The following is a 24058-nucleotide window of genomic DNA, read 5'->3' as shown; positions in this document are numbered from 1 at the left end:
TTTTTGAAATGGTTACCAGTTTGAAATATAAAAAGGATAATGAAAGAATAATCAGTTAATTAATTTAAATCAAGTAGAAGAATCTCATATTTATTTCTTTACAACTTTAAAATTATACTTATTATAAGCTTCTATAATGGCTTATTGTGTTAACAAAATAGTTGTTAGTACCAAACTAATTAGTGAATTTGGTATCATCCAAAAAGTGGCTGAAAAGAAATCAGATATTTCATTAAATTTTTTATTTTCAACCAGCTGTATTTGCTGAAAATATTCCTAGCAAGAGATACATGAAGGTGGGTTTATAATGGCAAACATGAATTTTAGCCTTTCTTTTTGTGTGGGTAATTCAACCACATTCCCACCTTCTGGGCTGAAATTGTTTCATTTATTTTCTTCCATTATCTCTAGATAAAATTTTGCTCAAAAAAAGTATTAAGAGAAGATTCTTGGACACCATTTTACAAACTACTTTCTAGATACTCCTTTTATAGATTTACAAAATTGTTCTCGAATTTATTTCTTGATTGATTATTGTTAGAATAATCTGGAGAGTCTATAAAATAAGATTTGCAAATTTATTAATGTCATATCAAAAAGTATAATTCTATTGTTTTTCAAGTCAAGTAGACTGACAGAATACTTAAAGGTTAAAGGATGTAAGTGACAATTAGTGCCACAAATGTCACTTTAATCTCTATGACATTTTTACAGGCCTCAGATTTCTCTTTTCTTCTTATTTTTTTTCTGAAGCTGTTACATTGGACTATTTTCCATATGACCTGTGAACATGAATCTATAGAAGGATTCAAATGTTATCAAAGGGATTCAACTGTGGAATTTTGAATCAGGTCCTGTTTCCTCAAATAATCAAGGGGTATACTGCACCCTGCATTTGCAAGCTGCAGCACCATTTTGGTTGGCTTTTTTTAACAAGTTTCTTATATATTAGAGAGTGAGGAAGCACTGGTCACCGGCAGTAAGAATACTTTCAGGTGGCAGGAAGGGAGAGGTGAAACAAAGGGTAAAAGCTCTTGCAGCTGTGAAGCTAACAAATCAAACTGTTTCTAGGACTCCAGTCTGTGTTTCACGCCATTTCCTTGACTTTATCTTTTCTTACTCCTTTTTAGACTTGGTCTCCCTCACTTCTTTATTCTCTCTCTTCCACTGGGACCCAATTACGTACAGACTCAACCAGTTAGAAGAGAAAGCATAAATAAGAAAAAAATTAAATAGATGGTTTTATGTATCAGGTCTTTTTGATGAACTGGTTCTATGTGATTAAAAAATTTTTTAAGTAGCAAAAGCATAAAAATCCACAGGAATATGAAAATAACTGCAATAAACATAATCCTGGCTGGACTCAGTGGTTCATGCCTGTAATTCCAGCACTTGGGAGGCCGAGGGAGGAGGATCACTTGAGCTCAGGAGTTTAAAACCAGCCTGAGCAACATGGCAAGACCTTGTTTCTGTTTAAAAAAATAAAAAATTAGCTGGGTATGGTGGCACCCATCTGTCGTCCCTGCTACATGGGAGGCTGAAATGGGCGGATCACTTACGCCCAGGAGGTCAAGGCTGCTGTGAGCTGTGATGGGGCGACTGCACTTCAGCCTGGGAAACAGAGTGAGTGAGACCCTATCTCAAAAAGAAAAAAAAAACATAATTCCCCAAAAACATCATAAAGGATTGCCCCTGCATCAGTAAACTCAGTATTACAGTGTGCTCCATTACTATTTCTCTTCTTATTAAACAAAACATGAATAAAAGTAAAGCGAATATAGAATGTATGGCTTAGAGGGGGATAAAGTGTTTAGCTCTTCCCCCTTAGTTATTGTGGGCAGTTCAGCCATGTGTGCTTAGAGAGTTTCTGGAATACTGTGTCCTAAAGTTGTCAATGCTTGTTGTCCTTCACAAGAAGGATTACTGTTGAACTTGCTAGTAGCTTGTAAATGTGGAAATGGAAGTTCATCTGTCCTCTAAAATGAAGTAGTCAAGAAGCGAACTGTACGTATGACTAGGAAGGCTGGCCTCTCCTTGAAGCTCATGAAAGTCATCAGGTCAGGTGTTTTTGATAGAAATACCAGTGTAATGAGTAATTCCAAAATGTTTGCTCAAGATCTGTAAGAGAAAGCTGTAAAGAAAAGTATTAGACATGCTTTCAGAGCCTTAGTTCTCAAGCGTGGCTACACACTAGAATTGCTTGGGAAAAAGCTAAAACAACTGTTGCCTGAGTCCCTCCCTAGAGATTCAAACTTTACTGGTATGTGGTGCAGTCTGGGAATTAGAATTTTAAAAACACCTTGGGTAATTCCAGTGTGCAGTCAATATAGAGAATCACTGATCTACGGGAAAAGGCAGCTAGTTGGGAAGAGGGTGCTAAGCCCTTGTGACCAGTGTAGTCCAACAACCCGTAGCATCTGCATCCCTTGGAGTTTTCTAGAAATATAGAAGCTCAGACCTCATCTCAGACTTAGGAATAAAAATATACATTTGAACAAGACCCTGAATGTTGCTATACGCATTAAATTTTAAGAGGTATTAAGGCAGGAGTAGATGGACATTTGAGTGAAGGATGTAATTAAAGATACCTTCCTGGCCCTAATTCTCTCCATTTAATGAAGCAAGGTTCAATCTTAATTTCATTTTACTAGTATGCCTCCCTAATGGAAAGAGATAGTTCCTTTCACTATGTATTAAGCTATATTTCAAATGAAAGTTGATTTCATTTTAGTTGATTTCAAATTAGTTTAGTTCAACAAACTAAAATAATTTTTTGAGTGGGAAGAAAGCCTTTTCCATTCTAGTTCCCATAAACAATAGTTCTCAATTCCTGCTGCATATGAAGATCCACTTGGGGAGCTTTTAAAATATACTGGTCCCATATCAGGTTGATTGAATTGAAATTTCTGGGGGTGAAGCCCCAATATTGGTAAGTTTCTTTTAACTCTTCAGTGGATTTTAGTGTGCAGCTAGTTTTGAGAATAATTATGGATGAACTCTGTTTACTGACTCCAATTTATCACTGCCTCATTTAATCCAAATATGATGCAGTCAGTCATTTGGGCTTCCTCAAAGACTATTACCAACTATTTCAACTAATAATATATCAACCTGCATTATCAGATCAATTAAATATTGAGTGTATTATAAGTTGGTGTTAATTTTAGTTTATTTCTTTTGTAGAGAACAGTTGATAATTTATATTAATAAAGAAAGCAATGTCAGACATACAAAGTAGTAATACCCCAATAATATGAATATTTTATTTTATGAAATAAAGCATCTCATTTCATAGTGTTTTCTACATCTCATATTTTTAGACAAGTATGAAATTAGCTTGTAATCTCTAAGTGCTTGACAGCTGAATGGTGTAGAGGTATCTTCAAGGTGTTCCTTGGCAGAAAAAAGCTGGCTGCTATTAAAAATCCACAAAGTATATATAATCCAATGCAATTTTCTGATTGAGAAGCCAAAAACTGTATTTCAGGTGAAATGATATATGTATATTGCATATTGGCCTTTCAACATGAGTTGGAAATGACTAGGAAATCAGATAACTAAGTGGAGTAGTTGAAGAAAACAGGCATGAGTCTTACAGAAAATGAGCAGGTTTAACTAAATGACTGCATATAACTTAGTTGAAGAGAAAACAGGCATGTGTCTTAAGTAAAATGAACAGGTTTAACTAAATCACTGCCAAATAATTTTTTTTAATTCTACCAAGTATAAAAAACAAAATAATAGGCACTTAAAACCGCCTGTCAAATAATTTTTCTTTTCATGCTTAAAAGCTTACAGCATAGAATTCTACTGTAAATTTAATGAGTTATCCCCAAGTAAGTCACCTATTTATTTCCTTAGGTTTTCTACATATCAAAAAACATTTGTTAATATGGGAGTTGTAAAGATTATTTGTGTAAAACACTATTAATGTTTTTTTCATAATGGAATTTTTAGTACAAAGATAAATATAGATATTATCAAAATCACACAGTTTTTGAGATTCCTATGTTCTGCCAATGGGAAGTGCTCCATCCAGATTACTAGAATACTTTTTAAAATCTGACCTTCTATAATCAGAATAGGTCTTTGAAAACTACTGATTTAAATGCTTAATTTATCTCATAGGTAATATCAAAGACTTCAGGCTATAGAAGATTTATTTTTAAACTGTCCTCTTTTCCATTAGGCTTAGAGTCTTATCTAAGTTAAATGAGAATCTTCAATGGCCTATGAAGGAAGTCTGTAATAGTAAATTGTATCTGAATTTAAGAGCATTATATATTTATTATTAAGTGCTTCATATATGATGTACCATTTAATTGAGAACAATCTCATTATGTGCACATTATAAACTTTTCTCATAAATCTGTCACTAAAATATTGCCATTTTTATCATCTGCAAATTTTAGAAGCAAATCATAGAGGAAAATAATGGTTTTAGACAGTGCTGGGAGAATGTAACTAACAGTTTAAACAGGTAGCTTTTTTACTCACTGGATAATTACAATTTGTTTTGTCCTTTTACAGTTTTTAAAGCAAGTAGGACTGTATCTGATTCCATTTACTTGAAACCTGATGTTAACAGTGCATAATAAAACATTTAGGAAACACAATTATGAATCATATGGAGGACAGAAAAAAATTGCTCAGGGTAGGTACTGATTCCAGACTTTTATTGTAACTAACTGTATGACCTTGGGTCAAGTATTTCACTATTGTGGGCAGATGCCCATCTTTAAAATGTGGAGGTTTGCCTACATATACTCAAAGTCACCTTCAATTCTTAACTCTGTGATTTAAATCCTGGTTTAGTCATGAAGTAATATGAATAATAAACAGAATAACGGCTTTCAATTTTGAATTTCGATTTCAAGAATACTTACAGGCAAGGCTGGTGGTCCTGGGGGTCCTGTATCTCCCTAAAATAGATTAAAGAAAAGCTGCAATTACCACTAGTACCTTGTTGCATATTATAAATTTATAAGTGAATAGAAGCAATATATATAGATAAATCCTGAAGAATAGAAAAATGGAATTTAATCCTGATAAAATTCTCCACACAAAGAAAATTTATCATGTCCCTTTTAGCTCTTATGATATAAAAATCACCTTGTATATTCCATGGTTTTTGCAAAAGCAGGACTTGTTTTGAAAGCTCAAATAATCTAATTTTTCTATTCTTTTGTCTATTAATCCAAAATTAGAAATAATATATTTTCAAGTATGGTTACTTGCCAGTGGAACAGCTGGGAAGTGTCACAGTGATAGACAATTTGTCTGACAAAGTTAGTATGAGGATCAGCAGAAATAATAAGTGGATCTCCCCATTTCATGCCTCCCAGCTGCAAGAAGCAGTCCCATGGCCTCTTCTAAAGCTCTGCTGAATTGGCATCACATTTGCCATCAACTGTAAGAGGCTTTGCCTATATTTATGTATTTTTGAATACTAAAATTGCTTTGCTGATCTATATGAATACAAATTTCCAGGTGGGTATATCAACAACTATTCAACATCCTTAAAAAATGGTTCATCTAAAAGTTCACCATTTTCCAATTTCCATGTCCCCTTATACTTTACAGTCCTGGAAACTCTATTTATTACACAAGAACTCTCAAATACTAAGACCAATCACCCTTGCCATGGTTCTTATTTAGCTGCACATTATGGAGGCCATGTACTGTATAGCATGGGGTACCAGGGTGCTGTAGTCTCATGTTGAGTATCTTTAGGACTTTCTCTTTTCTCAACAAATACAGCCACCTAGAAAGTTAAAACTTAGCATTCTGTATGCATTGTTTTTGCAACAATTGAATTAAAATAGACAATAGTTGCTAAGGAACACTGATGTGGCTTTAATCAGTCACTGAGGACTAATTTGCAAGATCACCTTTACCACATAGATAAATATTGAAGACAGACAAGGATTTCTAAATGTGCTAAGAACCGAGAACAAAATACAGTGCAAAGCGCATATACATACAATTTTCATCAAATTGGGATCACTCAACTACTTCATTCAAAACAACCCTTGCTTTTTACTATTTCTTATTTTCCTTTTCAAGGTCATTGCAAACATGTCATTGTGAAATAGCTTATTTTATGAGAAAAAGTGGCAGAAAATGGAATAGTTAGATTAAGACTGAGATACAAAGTTAGCTTTTTTCCAAAAGCCACTTGCCTCACCATTATGGTAGCAGCTCAATGTTATTGGCAAAATTTTCCAATACAGGCCACACTCGCTAATTTGGTGATTGAATACCTAATGCTGTTAAGCAAGGGCAAGAAAAGGGAAATCTTATAAATACAAGTTAATGCCAACTAGCAATTGTGCATTTAGTCTTTTCAAACTAATTAAATGAACAAAAAGGCTGTTCTTATTCAGATGCTATTAATGTAACAGCCTTTGGTTAACTTTAAAATGCTTTTGGGAGATAAACAGTATCAATGAGAAGTCACTGCATAGGTTGTCAGGGTTTTCTTAAAGAAAGATTGCGCTTTGCTGGGTAAACACAATACCTTTTCTCCTTTTGGGCCAGGTGGACCAGAAGGACCCAAGTCACCTTTTGAACCCTGTAGAAAGAATATAGTCAATACACAGTTCAAAGAAAGCTTTAATTTCTAAAAAGTCACTAGTAACAAAATAAATCATAATTTACTAAACTTTCAAATCCCATTCTTCCTTTTGTAGTATAGAGAGAAATAGAGACAACTGGCACTAAAATGATAAGCAACATCTGTGCCGTGGTGGGCACAGATACATTAAATCAGCTCGAGTCCTCAATACTGCATATTTGTGCAACTTTGCTTCCTGCTAAAATTACATTAATTCACCATCTGGGAGAATATCATTTAGATCTATATGAGCTTCTAAGTATCCACTTTGGATTAAATTTGTGGATGTTGTAAATACCTCTGATTTAGCATTGATTTGGCCTTTGTAAAGCTTGCCAAAAAAACTCAAGAGTAAAATCAAAAACATTTTTATGTCTCTATCAAGAAATCTAATTGTGAAGGGAAAAGGAATGAAAGATGCATTCTTTTGCTATCACACAACTGGAGCCAAAATGTAATCTCTCGCCTGTTTTAAACTATGTTTTAGTTGTCTAATTCCTATCTTTTTTGCCTGGATTTATAAAGATGTCAAATGAAACTATATATGACATAGACAGAATATCAGATAAATATTTTCATAAGTCCTCTGGACTGTTGGATGTTTTAAGGGTATTTAGTTGATCTGACTAAGCAATGACAGCTTTCGAGAGTACTACCATAGAATGTACCAGAGGAGATCAGCTCTACAGATGCATAAATTCACAGTGTACATAGAAAGTTAGATAGACACATCCTCACTACATGGTAAATAGGAAAAAATATCTTCTTTTGTCCTTAATTTAAGGACTCAATAAAGGAAGAACAATAATAGAAAAAAGAGGTATTCTGAAGCCACACAATGCACAGTAAATCTGAGCATCTTACTGCTCCTAGCTGAAAGACTCAGCTATTACTGCCCTGACATTTTGTAGTGAATAAATAATACTGAATTCCATCACCTGTACTCACTATAGACACCAGTGATGAAATGAAAGAAACAAAAGAAAATTGAATACTTAAAATAAGCCTGTTGCAGACAGTATGTGAAAACTGTAATATACTTTAAGAAAAACATTTTTAGTGGATGAAAACAATATCTAATTGGGCAAAAAACCTTGTAGTTGCATAAATGCCTTCATGTATAAAACTCATGGTTATGCTTTTTCAATCATTACCTTGGAATATTTATAGAAAAAAAGATGAGTGAAAAATTACATAATATTTAAGACATAGTATTATTATTTGCAATATCCATTTCTTCCCAAATCAAGCAAGCATAATCTATTTATACGTGTCTCCAGAGTAGAACTTGGCAACAGCATATTGTAAACACTTGAGAGAAGAAATTTGCCATTTCTGTGAATAGATTTATTATTAATTCACTTGTTCTTTCATTTGTTTATTCAATAAACATTTATTGCATACCTAGTGTGAAGTCACTTCTGGCCTTTAGACCTGTACTGAATAGCCACAAGCCACATGTAGCTTTTGAACTCTTGAAATGTGACTAGTCTGAATTGAATTATACTGTGAGTATAAAACACTGTTGGATTTACAATATTTGGTATATGAAACAAATATAAAATGTCTCACTAATAATTTTTTAATTATATGCTTAAATGATAACAGTTGGTTATATTGGATTAAATAAAATATTAAAAGCATTTTCACTTGTCTCCTTTTACTTTTCTTAATTTGACTACTAGAAAAAAGAATGTATTTACATTCATTTTGAATTTGTAGCTTTCATTATATTTCTATTGATTAGTAATACTTTAGAGATACAGAAAAGAATAAGAAATTAATGAAGATTCTCTCCATCACCAAACTTTAGTCAGGGTCCTCTGAGCTCTCTTCTCAACTAGGCCTGGGACGTGGCCCCCATTCTGTCTTTGTTCTGCCAAGCTCAATTATAGCAAGAATCTTGCGAAGTACATGTATAGAAAATCTCTCACCCTTAAAATCTGTTCTCCATTCCATAAACTTTGAGGAGATCATGTTCTTTATGCCCTACCTTGACGTCTAAGTCTTTGGCCTGTCTTTAGCAAGAATCTTCTTAGATCCATTTAGTCAGAATCACTCTACCCTTGATGTCTCCTCTTAATTTTCTACCCAGTGACTTCCCTCCCTCTGCTTATTGGCTATAAATCCCCACTTGTCTTTGTTGTAGTTAGAGTTGAACCTGATCTCTCTCCCTTATTGCAATTCCCCTATTGCAATAGTCTGGAATAAAATGTCTTCCTTATCACTTTTTAAAAACAAGTGTAAATAATCTTTTTCTTTAACAAGGTCAAGGTTCCTGTCCTCAAGGAACTCACGTAATAAGAGGAGAGTGACTGACAATAAACAGGTTAACAGGCTGAATGCGATAAAAGTGAAAGAGAAGAGAGCTGCTACTTCAGGTGTGGTGTCAGAAATGGCCCTTGTGTAGTGGTGACATTTATTGTTTCAGAAGGATCCTGGCAAAAATGTAGAATCATTCTGTGTCCATCAACAGATGAATGGATAAAGAAAACGTGCTATATATACACAATGAAGTACTATTCAGCCATAGGAAAATAAAATCCTGTCATTTGCAGCAACATGAATGGAACTGAAAGTTTTTATATTAAGCAAAGTAAGCCAGGCACAAAAAGACAAATATTCCATATTCTTACTTAGATGTGGGAGCAAAAAAATTTGAACACATGGAGGTAGAAAGTGTAAAAATAGATAACAAAGACTGGAAAGAGTGAGGGGTAGAGGGAGGATGAAATGATGTGGGTAAAAAAATACAAGCGTACAGTAAGATGGAAGGAATAAATTCAATGTTTGATAGCAGATTAGGATGAGTATACATTAAAAAAATGTATTGCATTCGGAAAATGGATAACCTAAACACCTCACTTGATCACTATGTATTATATATGTGTAAAAAAGTTCTCATGTACCCCATGAATTTGCACAAACTAAAAAAAAGGATCCAGCCTTGCAATAATCTGGGGAGAAGTGTGGGGGCAAAGGGAACAAGAAGCACAGAGGTCACCAAGGTAAAAGGAGTGTCATGAGCACACAGGTAAGGAGCAGGGGATTAAGTCAAGGTTTGCCAGGGGTCATGGTACATAAGGAACCGCAGGCCATGATGAGGAAGAAGGGTTTTGTTCTACATGCAACGGAAAACCACTTAGGTGTTTTAAGCAAGAAAATGACATGATGTGAATATGTTTACAAAAATCCCCACAAACCACTTTGGCTGCAATGTGGAATGCAGATTATGGGCAGCAAGAATGGGAGCAGAAAAGGGCCTATGACATCTTTTCCAGGAAAGAGAGCAGGATAGCTGGGACAGGGTTGTGCCTGTGGTGATGGTGAAAAGTGGTCAGAGTTGGCACATGCTTGAAGCAAGACTGGCAGATATGCCAGAAGTGGAGGAGAAAAAGGAAAATCTCCAGGCTAATGTGCACTTAGGTTAAGTAACTGCCTAGGAAGTTATACCATTCACTGTGCAGAGAAATTTATTAAAAAGAGATTCTGTCTTCTTGCTTGTATAAAACTATGCAGAGAAAAGACAAATGCAAAAAAAAATGGCTGAGAAAAACCTTGAGTATCCATTTATTCAACAAATATTATTGAACATATGCAAACATGTAAGACTAAACTATATACTCCTTATAAATGTGTAAGTGTGAAACATAATTTTTAACAATGAAAGAAAATATTAGGCACAACATTTAGAAAAATGGTTAACTCTGGAGTGGAGGATATTATATGGTGAACCACAGGCTGATTCCATGTGGAAGATGATGTCTTAGTTCTCACATTGAGTTCTGGGTACATTGGTGCTCTCATTATAACTATGATTTATAACCATCATATATGTTATATATATTATTTTTGTAGGCATAAAATAATACACTAAAATTTTTAAAGATTCCTGCTCATCAAATCAATCCCAGTTGTAATTTCTAGGGAAGCAACGTATTGGCAGTTGAATCAGCTAACTCTCCCTGGTTCAGTCAACTATGGGCAGGGAGAGGTGAGGGGGATGATGCAGCCAATTACAAGTTGATGTGAATATTATCATTGAAGTATATAGCAGGTATGCAGGAAGTATTTCCCACAGATGCCTAATTCTAGTGGAGGTGTCTAAGACTTCACAGATGTGGATTTCAGGAGAGTCAGAAGAGGAATGGCCTTTTATGCATAAACATGGGTAAGTTAGGTAAGCTTTCCCATATAATAGGTATAATAAGTAATAGTTTTCTTGAAGGGTTGTTCTTAGAATCATACATTGTAGAAACATTTAGCACATGGTAGGAACTTAATAAATGCTGCTTTTATTTTTCAAGTTCAAGTTTAAGGGATAACTGATTTTTCTTTCTTGTTCAGTTTTATATCAGCTTGATGGATATGTAACAACTGTGCTTTAACTCACATGGGATAAAATGCAATTGAGAAGCACTGCATTTGTCAAGCTTCTACTTTTATGGCCATTAAAGTGGCCCCATGTAACTCACGTCTTCCTGTGACAAAGTATAATGTTGTTAAGGCCATGGCATTGTAATAGGCTCTGAGAAACAGATCAGTAATGCTTTTCTCAAATGCAGTTTTTCTCCTTGTGTCACACTAGTGCTGCTATCGATGGTTATTGAGTGCTGGGGAGAAAGGACACAGCACTCACCATAGGCATAAAGAGCCAAATGGAACAGACTCTGAATTCAATATTGAGAAAGATGGGTATCTGTTATGAAGGTTCTCAATAAAATTCATGCATATAAAAATTCTCAAAAGCACAGTAGTTGACTCTGCATGTAATGTGGAGACAGAAACTGATACCTAAAGGTAAGATAAAAGCTGAAGAGCAGTATTATAACTAGAATTACAAAAGTAGGTACACTATAAAATTAATTTTTGTTGGAGTACCTACTACTACTTAATAGGGTGTCACATCTTTAAAAATCAGAAGATAATATAAAAATATTATTTGTTAAAAATTTTGACCCATCAATTAATTCTTTTCACAAGCTTCCCATGACTTAATCTTATTCTCTAGCAGTGTCAACAGCTGTTGCCAGCCGATATTTCTAGTTTTGTGATTTTAATATTTTTGAATTCTGTAGTACAGATTGTGCTGGTATAAGGAGATTAACATGATTATTTTAGAAACATCAGATGCTGTAATTCTAATGAGAGATATTTAAAAGACCATAATATATTCAGAAAAAGAGACAACTCAACAATTAAATCTACTTTCCTAAGATTATATAACCCCACAAAAAAACAAATAAATAAATAAAAATTCCTATTAGTGCTAAATGTGTTTTATTTAACCCAGTTTCTAATAGTGAATGTTTATATAGTTCTTGCTTTGTTCTGAATGCTTTCTGTATGATAGTCCCTTTAATCTTCACAAAAAAATCCATGAGGTAATTTTGGGGCACAGAGAGTGATAACCCCAAAGTGTGGTGCTTTGGTATGCTGAGTACTTTTGAATTAAAGAAACTCAAAGGCCTTAGAAGTCACCTCAGATCCAAGAACTTTCTAACCTTCTCTTGTTTCTCCCCCAACCCCTCCTGGAGCACAGGGACGGGCTCTCTCTGGAAGTTTCTTTTACAGACTGAGAGGTTTTCTTCCAAAAAAAGCAATTGTCTTAAAACCCATTTTCTATGAACCTAATCAAATAACCAGGAAAATTAATATCTGGAGAAGAGAATAAACTAAAAGTTGTTACCATGCCCAGAAAGACTCTGTCTATTCTGAGGGCAGCTCTGAGAGATTACCTGGGAGTCTTTATGTGCATAAGACAACTTTTCTTCACAGTGCAGGTCCAGCCCACACCTCTCTGAACTTGTCCACAAGCTATTGTTAACTCTTGGTCCCATTCAGTTCTTCTGAAAATAATTTACTACCTGTCATCTCCTTCTCTCCTATAAAGAGGGCTCTATTTAAGCTTCAGCCATCTGGGCTTTCTTTGAGTCATATTTTTTATGGCTCCCACTGTATGCACATTAATATATCTGTAGGCCTTTTCTCCTGTTAATCTGTCTCTTGTCAGTTCATTTCAGCAGACTGAACCCCCCAGAGGGGAAGAAAAATTATCTTTTCCCTACAGTAAGTACTATTGAAATTATCATTCCATGGTACAAATAAAGAAACTGAGGCACAGAGAGGATAAGTAATTTACTAAGTAGTATGTCAGCTAGTTAGTGGCAGAGCTGGGATTTGAACCCAGATAGTCTGGTTTTAAAGGTTGCAATTACAACTGTATAATACTTGCTCTCAAGTCCATTCTAAGATACCTTTGTTAAATATATTTTGTGTTAGGCCACAATAAAAATTATTTAATTATACACTAGATTATGTGTAAAGATGAGGTCTTATATTTTCAAAGTTAAATTCTAGCAATTCAAATTTTTGAAAACTTAAATATATGTTTGCTATTCATTATATAAACTAGAATGGAAACATGAGAATGCATTTGCTTAGTAATACCATAGAGATCAACCAAAAGTTTAGGCATGCACACATATACACACACACACGCACGCATGCATACACATACACATACACAGTCAAGACACACTTAGAAAAATATCAGCGTATTTTTTCTTATCCCAATGACTAGGGACTGCTACCAGCATTTAGATTAGGTTGGTGAGCTTCAAGGATGCTAAACATTCCACTTTTGCAAGACAGTCTGACTTGAGAAAGAATTGTCTTGCCAAAATGCCAGCAGTGCCACATTGAGAAAGACTGAACTGCTACATGCTACCCTTTAATTTATCATTTACACTTTCCAAAGAGAGCTGGCCCATTTTATGAGAAAGCTGGCACAAAAGAAGTTGTTATAAGATACATTGACATTAAGATACATATAAAATGCAACAATAAAGACTATGAAAAAAGGCTGTTGAATTTGTTTAGTAGAAATAATAAAGCATTCCAATATACTTTGACTTAGAAAGTAGCTGGAGTCACCTGGCCCATTGAGCTTATTTACCATGCATTCTAAGATAATATTTCTGAAGTTATAATTTCCATCATGGCTTGACTTTAATTCAAATCCAAATGGCCATTCTAATACCTTTCATTTTTTAAGAATGTATACCTGGGCTTATTGAAAGTCAGAGTGAACTGTCATAAATGCTGAATTACTTTAGTTTGCAGAATCAGTTTTTTTAGCACTGAGAAATAAGCAATTATGTGTAGCATGATTGACTGGGAAAAATCAGACTTTTCAGCCAGATATTTAGAGTTAAAGGTCAATTTTAGTATTTTATAAAAGAAAGTTGTTTAGTAGTTAACATACATAGAAACGTTAACTACTATTACTACTAGGGTTACTAGGGTCTTTCTTTTTTGGAAGACTTCCCCCCAACACACACACATAAGATATCCTTATGACTTTCTCCTTAGGCTCAAAAGATTGGTCTTCAGCCTGTCTTCCATTGTAATGGTCTACTGCTTACAAAATGGATTTCCTAACACATCTAGAGCATTAGGGAGCTAGATAGAGTCTCATAGTTTTTCCCTTATTCTTTTGTAAGCTGTGTGGCCCTTCAGGTCCTTTATGCAAGTGAGAAAAGGAAGCTGAGGGAAAAACTAATTCTCATTTTGGACACTTCCCCTACCAGTAAAGTTAACATATCTATAGTAAATAGTGAGTAAATGTAAATAAAATTACATTTCAGAGCAAAACCCACATTTGGGCCATCCTTCACATTTTATCCTAAAATCTAGAGTGCAATTCTGGGAGGATAATTGTCCTGATGGGAAGAGGAGGAGATGACTGGGGTCCAAGGATATCACAGGCAATGTTATCCCTGAGGCTGAGGAACTGGTGCCATGGAAGGGAGCAATATAGATTTAGTTTCCCTTCACTTCCACCCTTTCTTTCCATCACTGAAAGCCTACCAATACAGACACCATCTGTAGACTAGATGGAGATTCAGACTGAGATGAAAAGTGAACCAGTGGTAAGAGCATAGGCCACAGCAGAAGATATGTAAGATGAAAAAAGACAGAAAAAGAGGACTAGAAAATGTGCAAGCACGAACCATCAAGGAAGAAAGGCCTTTATAAAACCAATGAAATGAAACTAAAAACACTAGGCCTCTACTGAGCCATGTGAAACAACACCATGATTCTTAATTGTGTTGGATCATGGCTGGCTCTGCCAAAAAAAGGTAAATCTTAATAGCATTAAATAGCATATTTTAGTGGCAAAATGTAAACAGAGTATCTGAAAAAAAAGTTAGGCTTACATTTTCTCCATTAAGGCCAGCCAGACCTGGATCTCCTTTTTCTCCTTGTTCACCCTAAAAAGAAAAAATTTATACAATGAAAATCTTATATCTGAAAACTTTTGCTAGCAAAAAATGGAGAGTTACATTGTTTGGGTATGTATAACAAATTAATTACTTTGCTAAACTCTTGAAAGTTATGTTTATTAAAAAATAATCTCGAGTCCTAAAAGCAGTTTAAAAGTTCAAAGAAAAGCTGCAGCCAGGCCCTGTGGCTCCCACCTGTAATTCCAGCACTTTGGGATTACACCTGGTGTAAGGTGGGTGGATCACCTGAGGTCAGGATTTCTAGACCAACAGCCTGACCAATATGGTGAAACCTGTCTCTATTAAAAATTAAAAAATAAAAATAAAAAAATTAGCCGGGCATGGTAGCACGCGATACTCAGGAGGCTGAGGCAAAAGAATCTCTTGAACCTGGGAGGCAGAGATTGCAGTAAGCCAACATCACACCGTTGCACTCCAGCCTAGGCACCAGATCGAGCTCCATCTCAAAAACAAAACAAAACGAAACATAAAAATTATTAAACCATAAAAATAAAACAACAATTTTTTTTCTTCTATAAGCAACAAGGAACTTTCTGGAGGGTGATTTGACTTGGCAATATATACCAAGGATCTCAAATCCATTCATTTCATTTGGGCCAGTGATTATTTCACTTTTAAGAATGTATACTAACGAAATAATCAGAGATAAAATAATTAGATAAGAAAATAATGAAATAATTTTAGGCACTAATATGTAGAGTGTAATGCTATTTATAGTAGTAAAAAAGGAGAACCATCCTAACTGTCCAATAGGAAACTGGTTAATGGTATAGAGATAATAAATTGACTACAATGAAGCCATTAAAATACTATTTGTGAATTTTATTTTATATTAGAGAAAAATGCTCATGATAGAAAAAGCAAGACACAATTAAAAATAGACAAATCCAGTGGATAAATGTTAACCAATATGTATTTTTATTAAGGTTACAAACATTCAAAATGGTCACTAATATCACTATGGATGATACATACCCATAGTGACACATAATTTTGTTTTCTTACGGAAAGTGTATACTTTTATTGGCCCACCCTACATATAGTATAATTCAATTTTTGAAAATGCCTGTCTACATATCCAGCTGTCTACCTACCTACCTGCATACCATCTACCCATAGGTCTTAGAAACAATATTGGGAGAAAAAAAATACCACAAAGTAATAAAAGTGGTTAATCTATACCTTGTGACACTTCACTTTACTCCTCAATGTTTTTTTTTTTTTTTTTTTTTTTTTTTTTTTTTTTTTTGAGACAGAGTTTCGCTCTTGTTACCCAGGTTGGAGTGCAATGGCGCAATCTCGGCTAACCGCAACCTCTGCCTCCTGGGTTCAGGCAATTCTCCTGCCTCAGCCTCCCGAGTAGCTGGGATTACAGGCACGTGCCACCATGCCCAGCTAATTTTTTGTATTTGTAGTAGATTTCACCATGTTGACCAGGATGGTCTCGATCTCTTAACCTCGTGATCCACCCGCCTCGGCCTCCCAAAGTGCTGGGATTACAGGCTTGAGCCACCGCGCCCGGCCGTCCTCAATGTTTTTTAAATTTTTTTCTAAAGATTATGTATTAGCTGTACAATCAGTAAGGTGTTTAAAAACAAAATAATATGTTATGTATAGAAAGCACTTAACCAAGTATATATAACACTCTATGTGTGTCTGTGTGTGTGCCTGTGCAGTCAGTTAGTAGTAGTAATCTTTGCTTTATTCTGCTGTTTATATTTTCTGTTTTTCTTCTTTCATTTTTCCTACAATGAACGTTATCATTTTGATTTGCAAAATAGTATGGAAAAGCAAGCACCTGATATTAATAAATAATACATTACAGAAATACAGTTTTACACTCCTAATCATCTAAGAATATATATTATCACAATACAGAAAACATAGGAAATGAAGGAAAAAAAACTTAATCACTGGGACATAAGAAACACATATAATATACAAAACAAAAAATAGGTTTAAGATAAAATAAAACTGAAGATTTTAAGCTACAAATGGAAGGGTAAGGAATTACTCTATAGAATTGTGCTATCCAATACAGTAGCCAATAGACACATGTGGCTACTAAAATTAAAACTAAATTAAAGGTAAAATTTTGTTCCTTAGTTGCCCTATCTACATTTCAAGTTTTCAACTATGCCTACTGCATTGGACTGTGCAGATCAGAACATTTCCATCATTACAGTCAATTCCATCCATTTGACATTGCTGTTGTAGAGGATGTCAAATTTGACAGGCAGCAAAATAAGAAGAGGCTCACAAATACACAGAAGAAAATATTTTTCTAATAAGGGGACCAGAAACAATAGTGTTTAAATATTAATACAACATGTATTCAGGATAAGTTAAAAGAATGAATAGAAATTTTTGACACAGATGATGCATATAATTCCATGGATATCAAGATTAACTTCCAGAATGTAACAAAAAATGGATACAGTCTTTATGCAAAACTAATGATTCTCATAGATGGAAAAAATCAGCACCTATACATATTAAAGAGATGTGTGCCTACAAGAAAATCTGCAAGCTTGACAATGGTAATAAAAGCTAACTAAAAATAATAAAGAGAACAAAGTTGATATTCTGATGAAGTTTATGCTGCATAGAAAGAGAATAAGAGATGTGGTAGAAGACTAAAGAAGAAACATACTACTTCAAAGTGATTCCTAGGAAAAATCCACAATAGATTTTTAAAAGCATACTTTTTAACATATAAAAAAAGTCACTTTGATTAAATAAGGTTCATTAAAAATTTATTTTATTTATGATTATCATTTTCATAAAACACTCATTCAATATTTGCTATGTGCCCAAACCAGGGATATCCAACAATACAGTGTATCTGGATTTCCATAAAGCAGGAGTCGAAGTCTCTTAAAATGCACTTCCGGGTAAAGAATAGAATGTAGGTAAAGAATAAAAAAGGCCAGGCACAGTGGCTCACGCCTGTAATCCCAGCACTTCGGGAGGCCGAGGCAGGCAGATCACCTGAGGTTGGGAGTTTGTGACCAGCCTGGTCAACATGATGAAACCCTGTCTCTACCAAAAATACAAAAATTAGCTGGGCGTGGTAGTGGGTGCCAGCTATGTGGGAGGCTGAGGCAGAAGAATCACTTGAAACCGGAAGGTGGAGGTTGCAGTGAGCCAAGATCGTGCCACTGTGCTCTAGCCTGGGAGACAGAGCAAGACTTTGTCTCAAAAAAAAAAAAAAAGAATAAAAATATAAGACTCCATCTCAAAATATATATATACAGGCTGGATAATACTACTCTTGGTATGTAATTGGCAGAGGAATGGTATTCAATGAATATCTATCTATACATTTACCTATTGACCTATCAACTATGCATCCACCCATTTATCATCTCTTAAGGTCCCTTAATCTCAGCACTATTGATAATTCTTTGTTGTGGGGGCTGTCCTGAACATTGCAGTATGCTTAGCATCATCCTTGCTCTCTGCTCACTATAGGCCAGTAACCAGCCACTCCCCTAGTCCTGGCAAATAAAAAATGTCTACAGACATTGCCAAATGTTTCTAGAGGGCAAAATCACCTCTGATTGAGAACCACTGATATATATCATGAATATGTATGCAAAAGACTTATGATATGAAGTACTACCACGGATCCAAGCAATATGCTATAATAAACAACTTGAAATTTATTAGGAACAAATGTGCAATGCTGGATTTAAGTTAATTCTGGATGGATTAGAAAACCAACTTAAAAATAAAAATATTAAAGGGCCAGAGTAAAATATAGATGAACTCAGATAAGAGCTCATGGTGAGTAAGGCATCTCTATGCATGAAACCAAAAAAAAAATTGTAAAAGAAAAAATATGTATCTGACAAAATATTAATTATGAACCTGTAAGGCAAAAAGACTCTAAACTGAATTAAAAACAAACAATAAATTGGGAAAATATTATTTAATGGCTTAATCATTAATATTAATATGCAAAGATTGTGTGTTGGACTGCAATATATCCAAAAGAAAAAAGAATAATATTCGAATTGATAGTTGAGCAAAGAACACATCAGGCAATTTATCACAAGACATGCTAGATGACAATAAATAATACTTCAACTAGTATTAATTAATCAGCCTATACACTGGGACTAGAATAGCTCTAAAGCTTCTCCATATAAAATTCTATCATTCTTGAAAGAGAAGCAATGGGAGTTCTATATCCGGAAGGAAATATATATTTATATCTATGTATTCACAAGTGTTGCATATTTAATAAATTCCAAACAATAGAAAACTGACAATAGTAACCAGCTGTTTCTTTTTACTCTACTGAGAAGAAGATGAGTAAAAACAAAACTGCAGCATTTAAGATTTAAGCTAGAATTACAGACAACTTATTTGACATCAGAGGTTATTAGAGAATAGAATGCATTTAGATTGTTTCTTGTGTTTGAATAGGTTTAAAAGCAGAAAAGATTTAAAAACAAAACCAACAGTATATCTCTGGTGGTTTCTCTAAAAATAAAATAAATCATTCTAGTTTAATAAAAACTTAAATCCTAACCAAAGGAGAAAGAATGCATGGGAATTAGATTATATTTACGATTTTCCCAATAGCCATTCTATGATAAAACTATTTCAAAAAGAACCAAAATTTAGTGTTCTTCCAAACAAAACTGTAATGTCTTGTCATATGAAATATAACATTCAAGTTAAATAGTGAACTTGAATATGCAAAAATATTATATATAAAATTTGTATTAGTCCATCATTATCCATCATGCAGGTAGTTATTAGCATTACTAATCCTTCAATAGATAATAGCAATAATATCATAACATTTATTCTGTATATCTTACTACATGCCAGGCTCTGTACTAAGCACGTTATGTAATAAGGACTTTTAATTCTAGCAGTAATCACACAAATTGGGTAATCTCATCCCCATTTACCGATGATAAATGAATAGCTCAGAGGACATAAATTTCCATATAATCAAAGAACTCTGTCAATTATCCTAAGTTATTTCCTCAATTACTTTGACTGCATAGCAACTTTCATAAACTGGTTCAATTTCATCTTATACTATATGCCCCTAGGCCTACTTCAGTTTTTAGCTGAAGCTGGTGATGGAAAACTCCTGTGCGGTTTCAGATGCTGTCAATATTTCACCTCAAGCCCAATCCTCCCCATTTCTTTCAATTTTCTGCTCTGGGATTTTTCTGAAGCCAGAGAGTTTGTTCAGCCCTGGCAAGGTAACCTGGAAGGATGGGGATAGTTAATGCTCCTAGAAATAATTCTCCAGCAAAGGGTGACAGGAATTAGTGGATTAATGTGTCAGCTTTCTGTCCTACTGAGAGATAATTCCCAGGCACACTCTACAGGCTTCCTCAGAGGGTTTCCAGTAGGACTCAGCAGCAGTTGCCACAATGATATGCAGCTCAAAAAAATGCACCCTTTAATCAGCTTTCCCTTGTTTCCTGACTTATTTTCCCCATTCCTTCACTCCTGTATCTTGGGCTCTCTCTCAAATCAGCTACCTGTCCTCAAGTCATTGTCCCAGACCTTATTCAGGGGAATGAAAGTGAAGACAATATCTATCAGCCCCAAGGCCTTCACTCTTGTCCATCCATGATCTATCATATCATTCCAAGCGCTCTGTTATCATCACTATAAACATGCTTGCGCTACTGGCTTTCTGATGGAGCCAACCCCCATGAATCAAACTGTCCATCTTCTTGCTCCTAGAGAAAAATACACAATTGGATAGACTGGTATTGTTATAAATTCATGATCACTAACCTAATTCTAGGCCCTTAAAGTGTGCCATTCCCCTCAAATCCTTGGTATTATGCCTTCTCCTTCCACTCTCAAATAACCTTGCTTTCTACAAAGAAAACAGAAGCCATCACACAAGCCTTTCCTTGATGCCATGAAATCTACAAATTCACTTACTTTAATAGCATTCTTTACTCTTCTACATGGAAGAATTGTCCCGTACTGTTTAATGCTAATCCTTCAACCTGTGCTTTCAATCCCACCTTTTTCTGCTCCCTCATGGAATTAATGATTAAAATAATGGCCCTCTTCTGCATCTTCAACCTCTTCCCCCTCATTTCTTTCCCACACTAAAACATGCTGCTGAATCTTCTGTTGAAACAAGATCTTGCACTTCTATCTCCTGTAATTTCCAGCTTCACCTGGAAGGAAATCCTTCCATTTTCAGATAAACTTGAGCCAGGCTCCCGATACTCCTGTTGGCATTTATTATTCCCACTCACTCTGCAGTTCACTCCAGATTGACTTGTGCCCTATTTGCTCCTCAAAAACTGTTCACGCCAAGGTCTTGGGTGACCACTATCAAACAATTTTTAGTCTTTTTCTTCCTTAACCTATCAGAAGTATTTGATATCTTTATGACAAGCCCTCTCCTAGGAATACTTATTTGCTGAGATACTGTATTTCTCTAATTTTTATTCTACCTCTGTAGCTGCATTTACTCATTTTCATTTTTGCTAAATTGTCTAAGTGTTGCTGCTCCACAGGGATCTGTCCCAGCTTCTTATGTACTCCCTTTCAATAGACTTTCCCTAGATGTTTTCTCTACTTTTATGGCTACAACCATCATCTATATGCTAATGAGTCTCAAGTCCCTACTTCCAGCATAGATATCTTTTTTATTGTTTAACTAACAGTTTTATTAAAGTATGATTTACTTGCCATAATACTGATACATTGTACATGTAGGGTGCAGTAGTTTCAGTAAGTTTACACAGGTCTGCAGCCATCACCACAAGCTAAGATTAAAATACTTCCATTACCTAAAAAACTTTCCTTGTGCCCATTTGTAGTCAACTGCTTCTCACTCTTCCAGCCACGGAAAACCACTGACATACTTTTTATCTCTCTGTTTTGCTTTTTTCTAGATATTTCATATAAATAGAATCATATAATATGTAGCCTTTTTGTCTGGCTTAATTGATTCAGCATTATGTTTTTGGGTGTACCCATGTTGCATGAATGAGTAGTCATTTCTTTTTGAATAGTATCATTTGTATGGATATACCATATTTTATTTATTAACTCACCAGTTTCTTATTTTTAGATATTCTAGATAATGCTGCTATGAACAACAAAATAAACATGTTTTTGTGGACATAGATTTTTACTTTTCCTAGGTAAATACCCAGGAGTTTATTTGCTAAATCATAATAGGTATGCATGTGTTTAATTTTCTAGAAAATTCCCAAACCAGTTTCCAAAGTGTCATTTTACATTGCCATCAGCAGTGTATTAGGATTCCTAATTTCTACATACCCTCACCAATTTTTGTCAATCTTTTTGATTATAGCCATTTTAGTGGATGTATAGTATATCATTGTGGTTTTAATTTGCATTTTCTTAATGATTAATGATCATTTCCTCTACTTGCTAGACATTCACATATCTTCTTTGATGAAGCATCTATTTACATCTTTTCCCATTTTTAGTTTGCTTTCTTATTTTTGAGTTGTAAAAGTTCTTTATGTATTATTGATACAAGTCATTTATCAGATATATAATTTGTAAATACTTACTCCCAGAATATAGTTTGGTTATCTTATTCTTGAAATAATATTTTTAAATTTTAAAAAATTTAACACCTCTACTGGGGTCTAATCAGCATACAATAATTTCACATATTTAATGTATATAATTTGATAAGTTTTGACACATATATATAGCCATGAAACCATCATAACAATTAAAATAACAAACATTTTCATGTTTGTTTTGTTTTGATTTTCCTAATGACTAATTATGTTGAACAACTTTTCAGGAGTTTATTTGCAATTTGTGTATCTTTTTGTGTGGAGTGCTAATCATACTCATTTTAGAAAATTGAATTGTTTGTTTAGAGTTATTTGTATACTCTGGATAAAAGTCATTTTTATCATATACGTAATTTGAAAACATTTTCTTCCATGGTGTGCTTTGCCTTTTCATTCTCCTGGTAGTGTCTTTCAAGGAAAAGATATTTTTAACTGTTTCTTTTATTGATTGTCCTTTGAGTGTCATAGATAAAAATCTTTGCCTAACTCCAAGTCACAAAGTATTAATTCTGTGTTTTCTTCTAAAAAATTTATAGTTTTGGTTTTTACATCTATTATCTATTTTAAGTAAATTTTGTATAATGTGGGAGATATAAGTTGAAGTTTTCTTGAATGTACAAATCCAACAGTATAAAAGGGTTATTGAGAAAAGCTATTCATTATCAGCTGAGTTATTTTTGTAGCCCTGTTGAAAGCTATTTGTCTAGTTATATGTGAGTTTACATTTTGACTCTATTATTTTCTATTGGTCTATTTGTCTATCTTTAAGCTGATGCTACACTTCCGTGATTATTATTATGATAAATGTTGAAATCAGGCAATATTAGTTCTTCAGTTTTGTTATTGTTAAAAAAATCATTTTGGCTATACCAGGTTATATGTATTTCAACATGATGGTTGGAATAATTTGTTGTATTTGCAAAAATGATTCAGATTTTCAGTGAGATTTCCTAAATCTTTAGATCAATATCTAAAGAACGGTTATCTTAATAATACTGGGTTATCCAATCCATAAAAACATCTCTACATTTATTTAGATCTTCTTGAATTGCTTTTAGAAATGTTTTATAGTCATCAGTGTACAGGTCATCACCATAAATAAAACTGCTTTCAGAATTTTATTTTTTTATTGATTGTTACTAGTATACAGAAAACAAACAAAATTTTTTAATTTACCATGATTCCTGAAACCATGCTAAACTTGCTAATTAATTCTAGTCTTTTTTGTAGATTCTTTAGGATTTTTTTACGTATAAGATTATGCTATCTAAAAATAAAGATGGGCTTTCTTTTTTTCTTCCATTTTATATGTCTTTAATGTCTTTTTCCTGCAGTATAACACCAGCTAGAACCTTTGGTATAATATTGAATGTAAATGGGGATAGTCGATATTCTTGTATTGATCCTGATCTTAGAGGAAATAATTCAGTCTTTCACCATTAAGTGAATGATAATATATGCAATTTTTTTCACAAATCCGTCTTATCAGAGTGATGAATTGCTCTTCTAATCTTAATTTGAATGGGTATTGAATTTTGAAAAAACATTTTTTTCTGAATTCATTT

General features: G+C 34.1%; 1 protein-coding gene across 9 annotated transcripts in view; it reads right to left on the bottom strand.

Moving 5' to 3' along the window:
- Positions 1–24058, bottom strand: part of COL19A1 (collagen type XIX alpha 1 chain) — a 359940-nt gene that overhangs the window by 181257 nt on the left and 154625 nt on the right. For all 9 annotated transcript variants that reach the window (XM_017971197.4, XM_017971198.4, XM_017971199.4 and 6 more), the window contains 3 exons: positions 14839–14892; positions 6521–6574; positions 4887–4922 (listed from right to left, as the gene is read on the bottom strand). In XM_017971197.4, coding sequence (XP_017826686.3) covers positions 4887–4922; positions 6521–6574; positions 14839–14892 — 144 coding nt within the window. The remainder of the gene's footprint in view (positions 1–4886; positions 4923–6520; positions 6575–14838; positions 14893–24058) is intronic.

The sequence above is a fragment of the Callithrix jacchus genome, chromosome 4 (genome assembly GCF_049354715.1).
Source record: "Callithrix jacchus isolate 240 chromosome 4, calJac240_pri, whole genome shotgun sequence".
Lineage (NCBI taxonomy): Eukaryota > Metazoa > Chordata > Mammalia > Primates > Cebidae > Callithrix > Callithrix jacchus.
The sequence above is the reverse complement of the archived record's forward strand: the minus strand, read 5'-3'. Positions and strand labels throughout refer to the sequence as shown.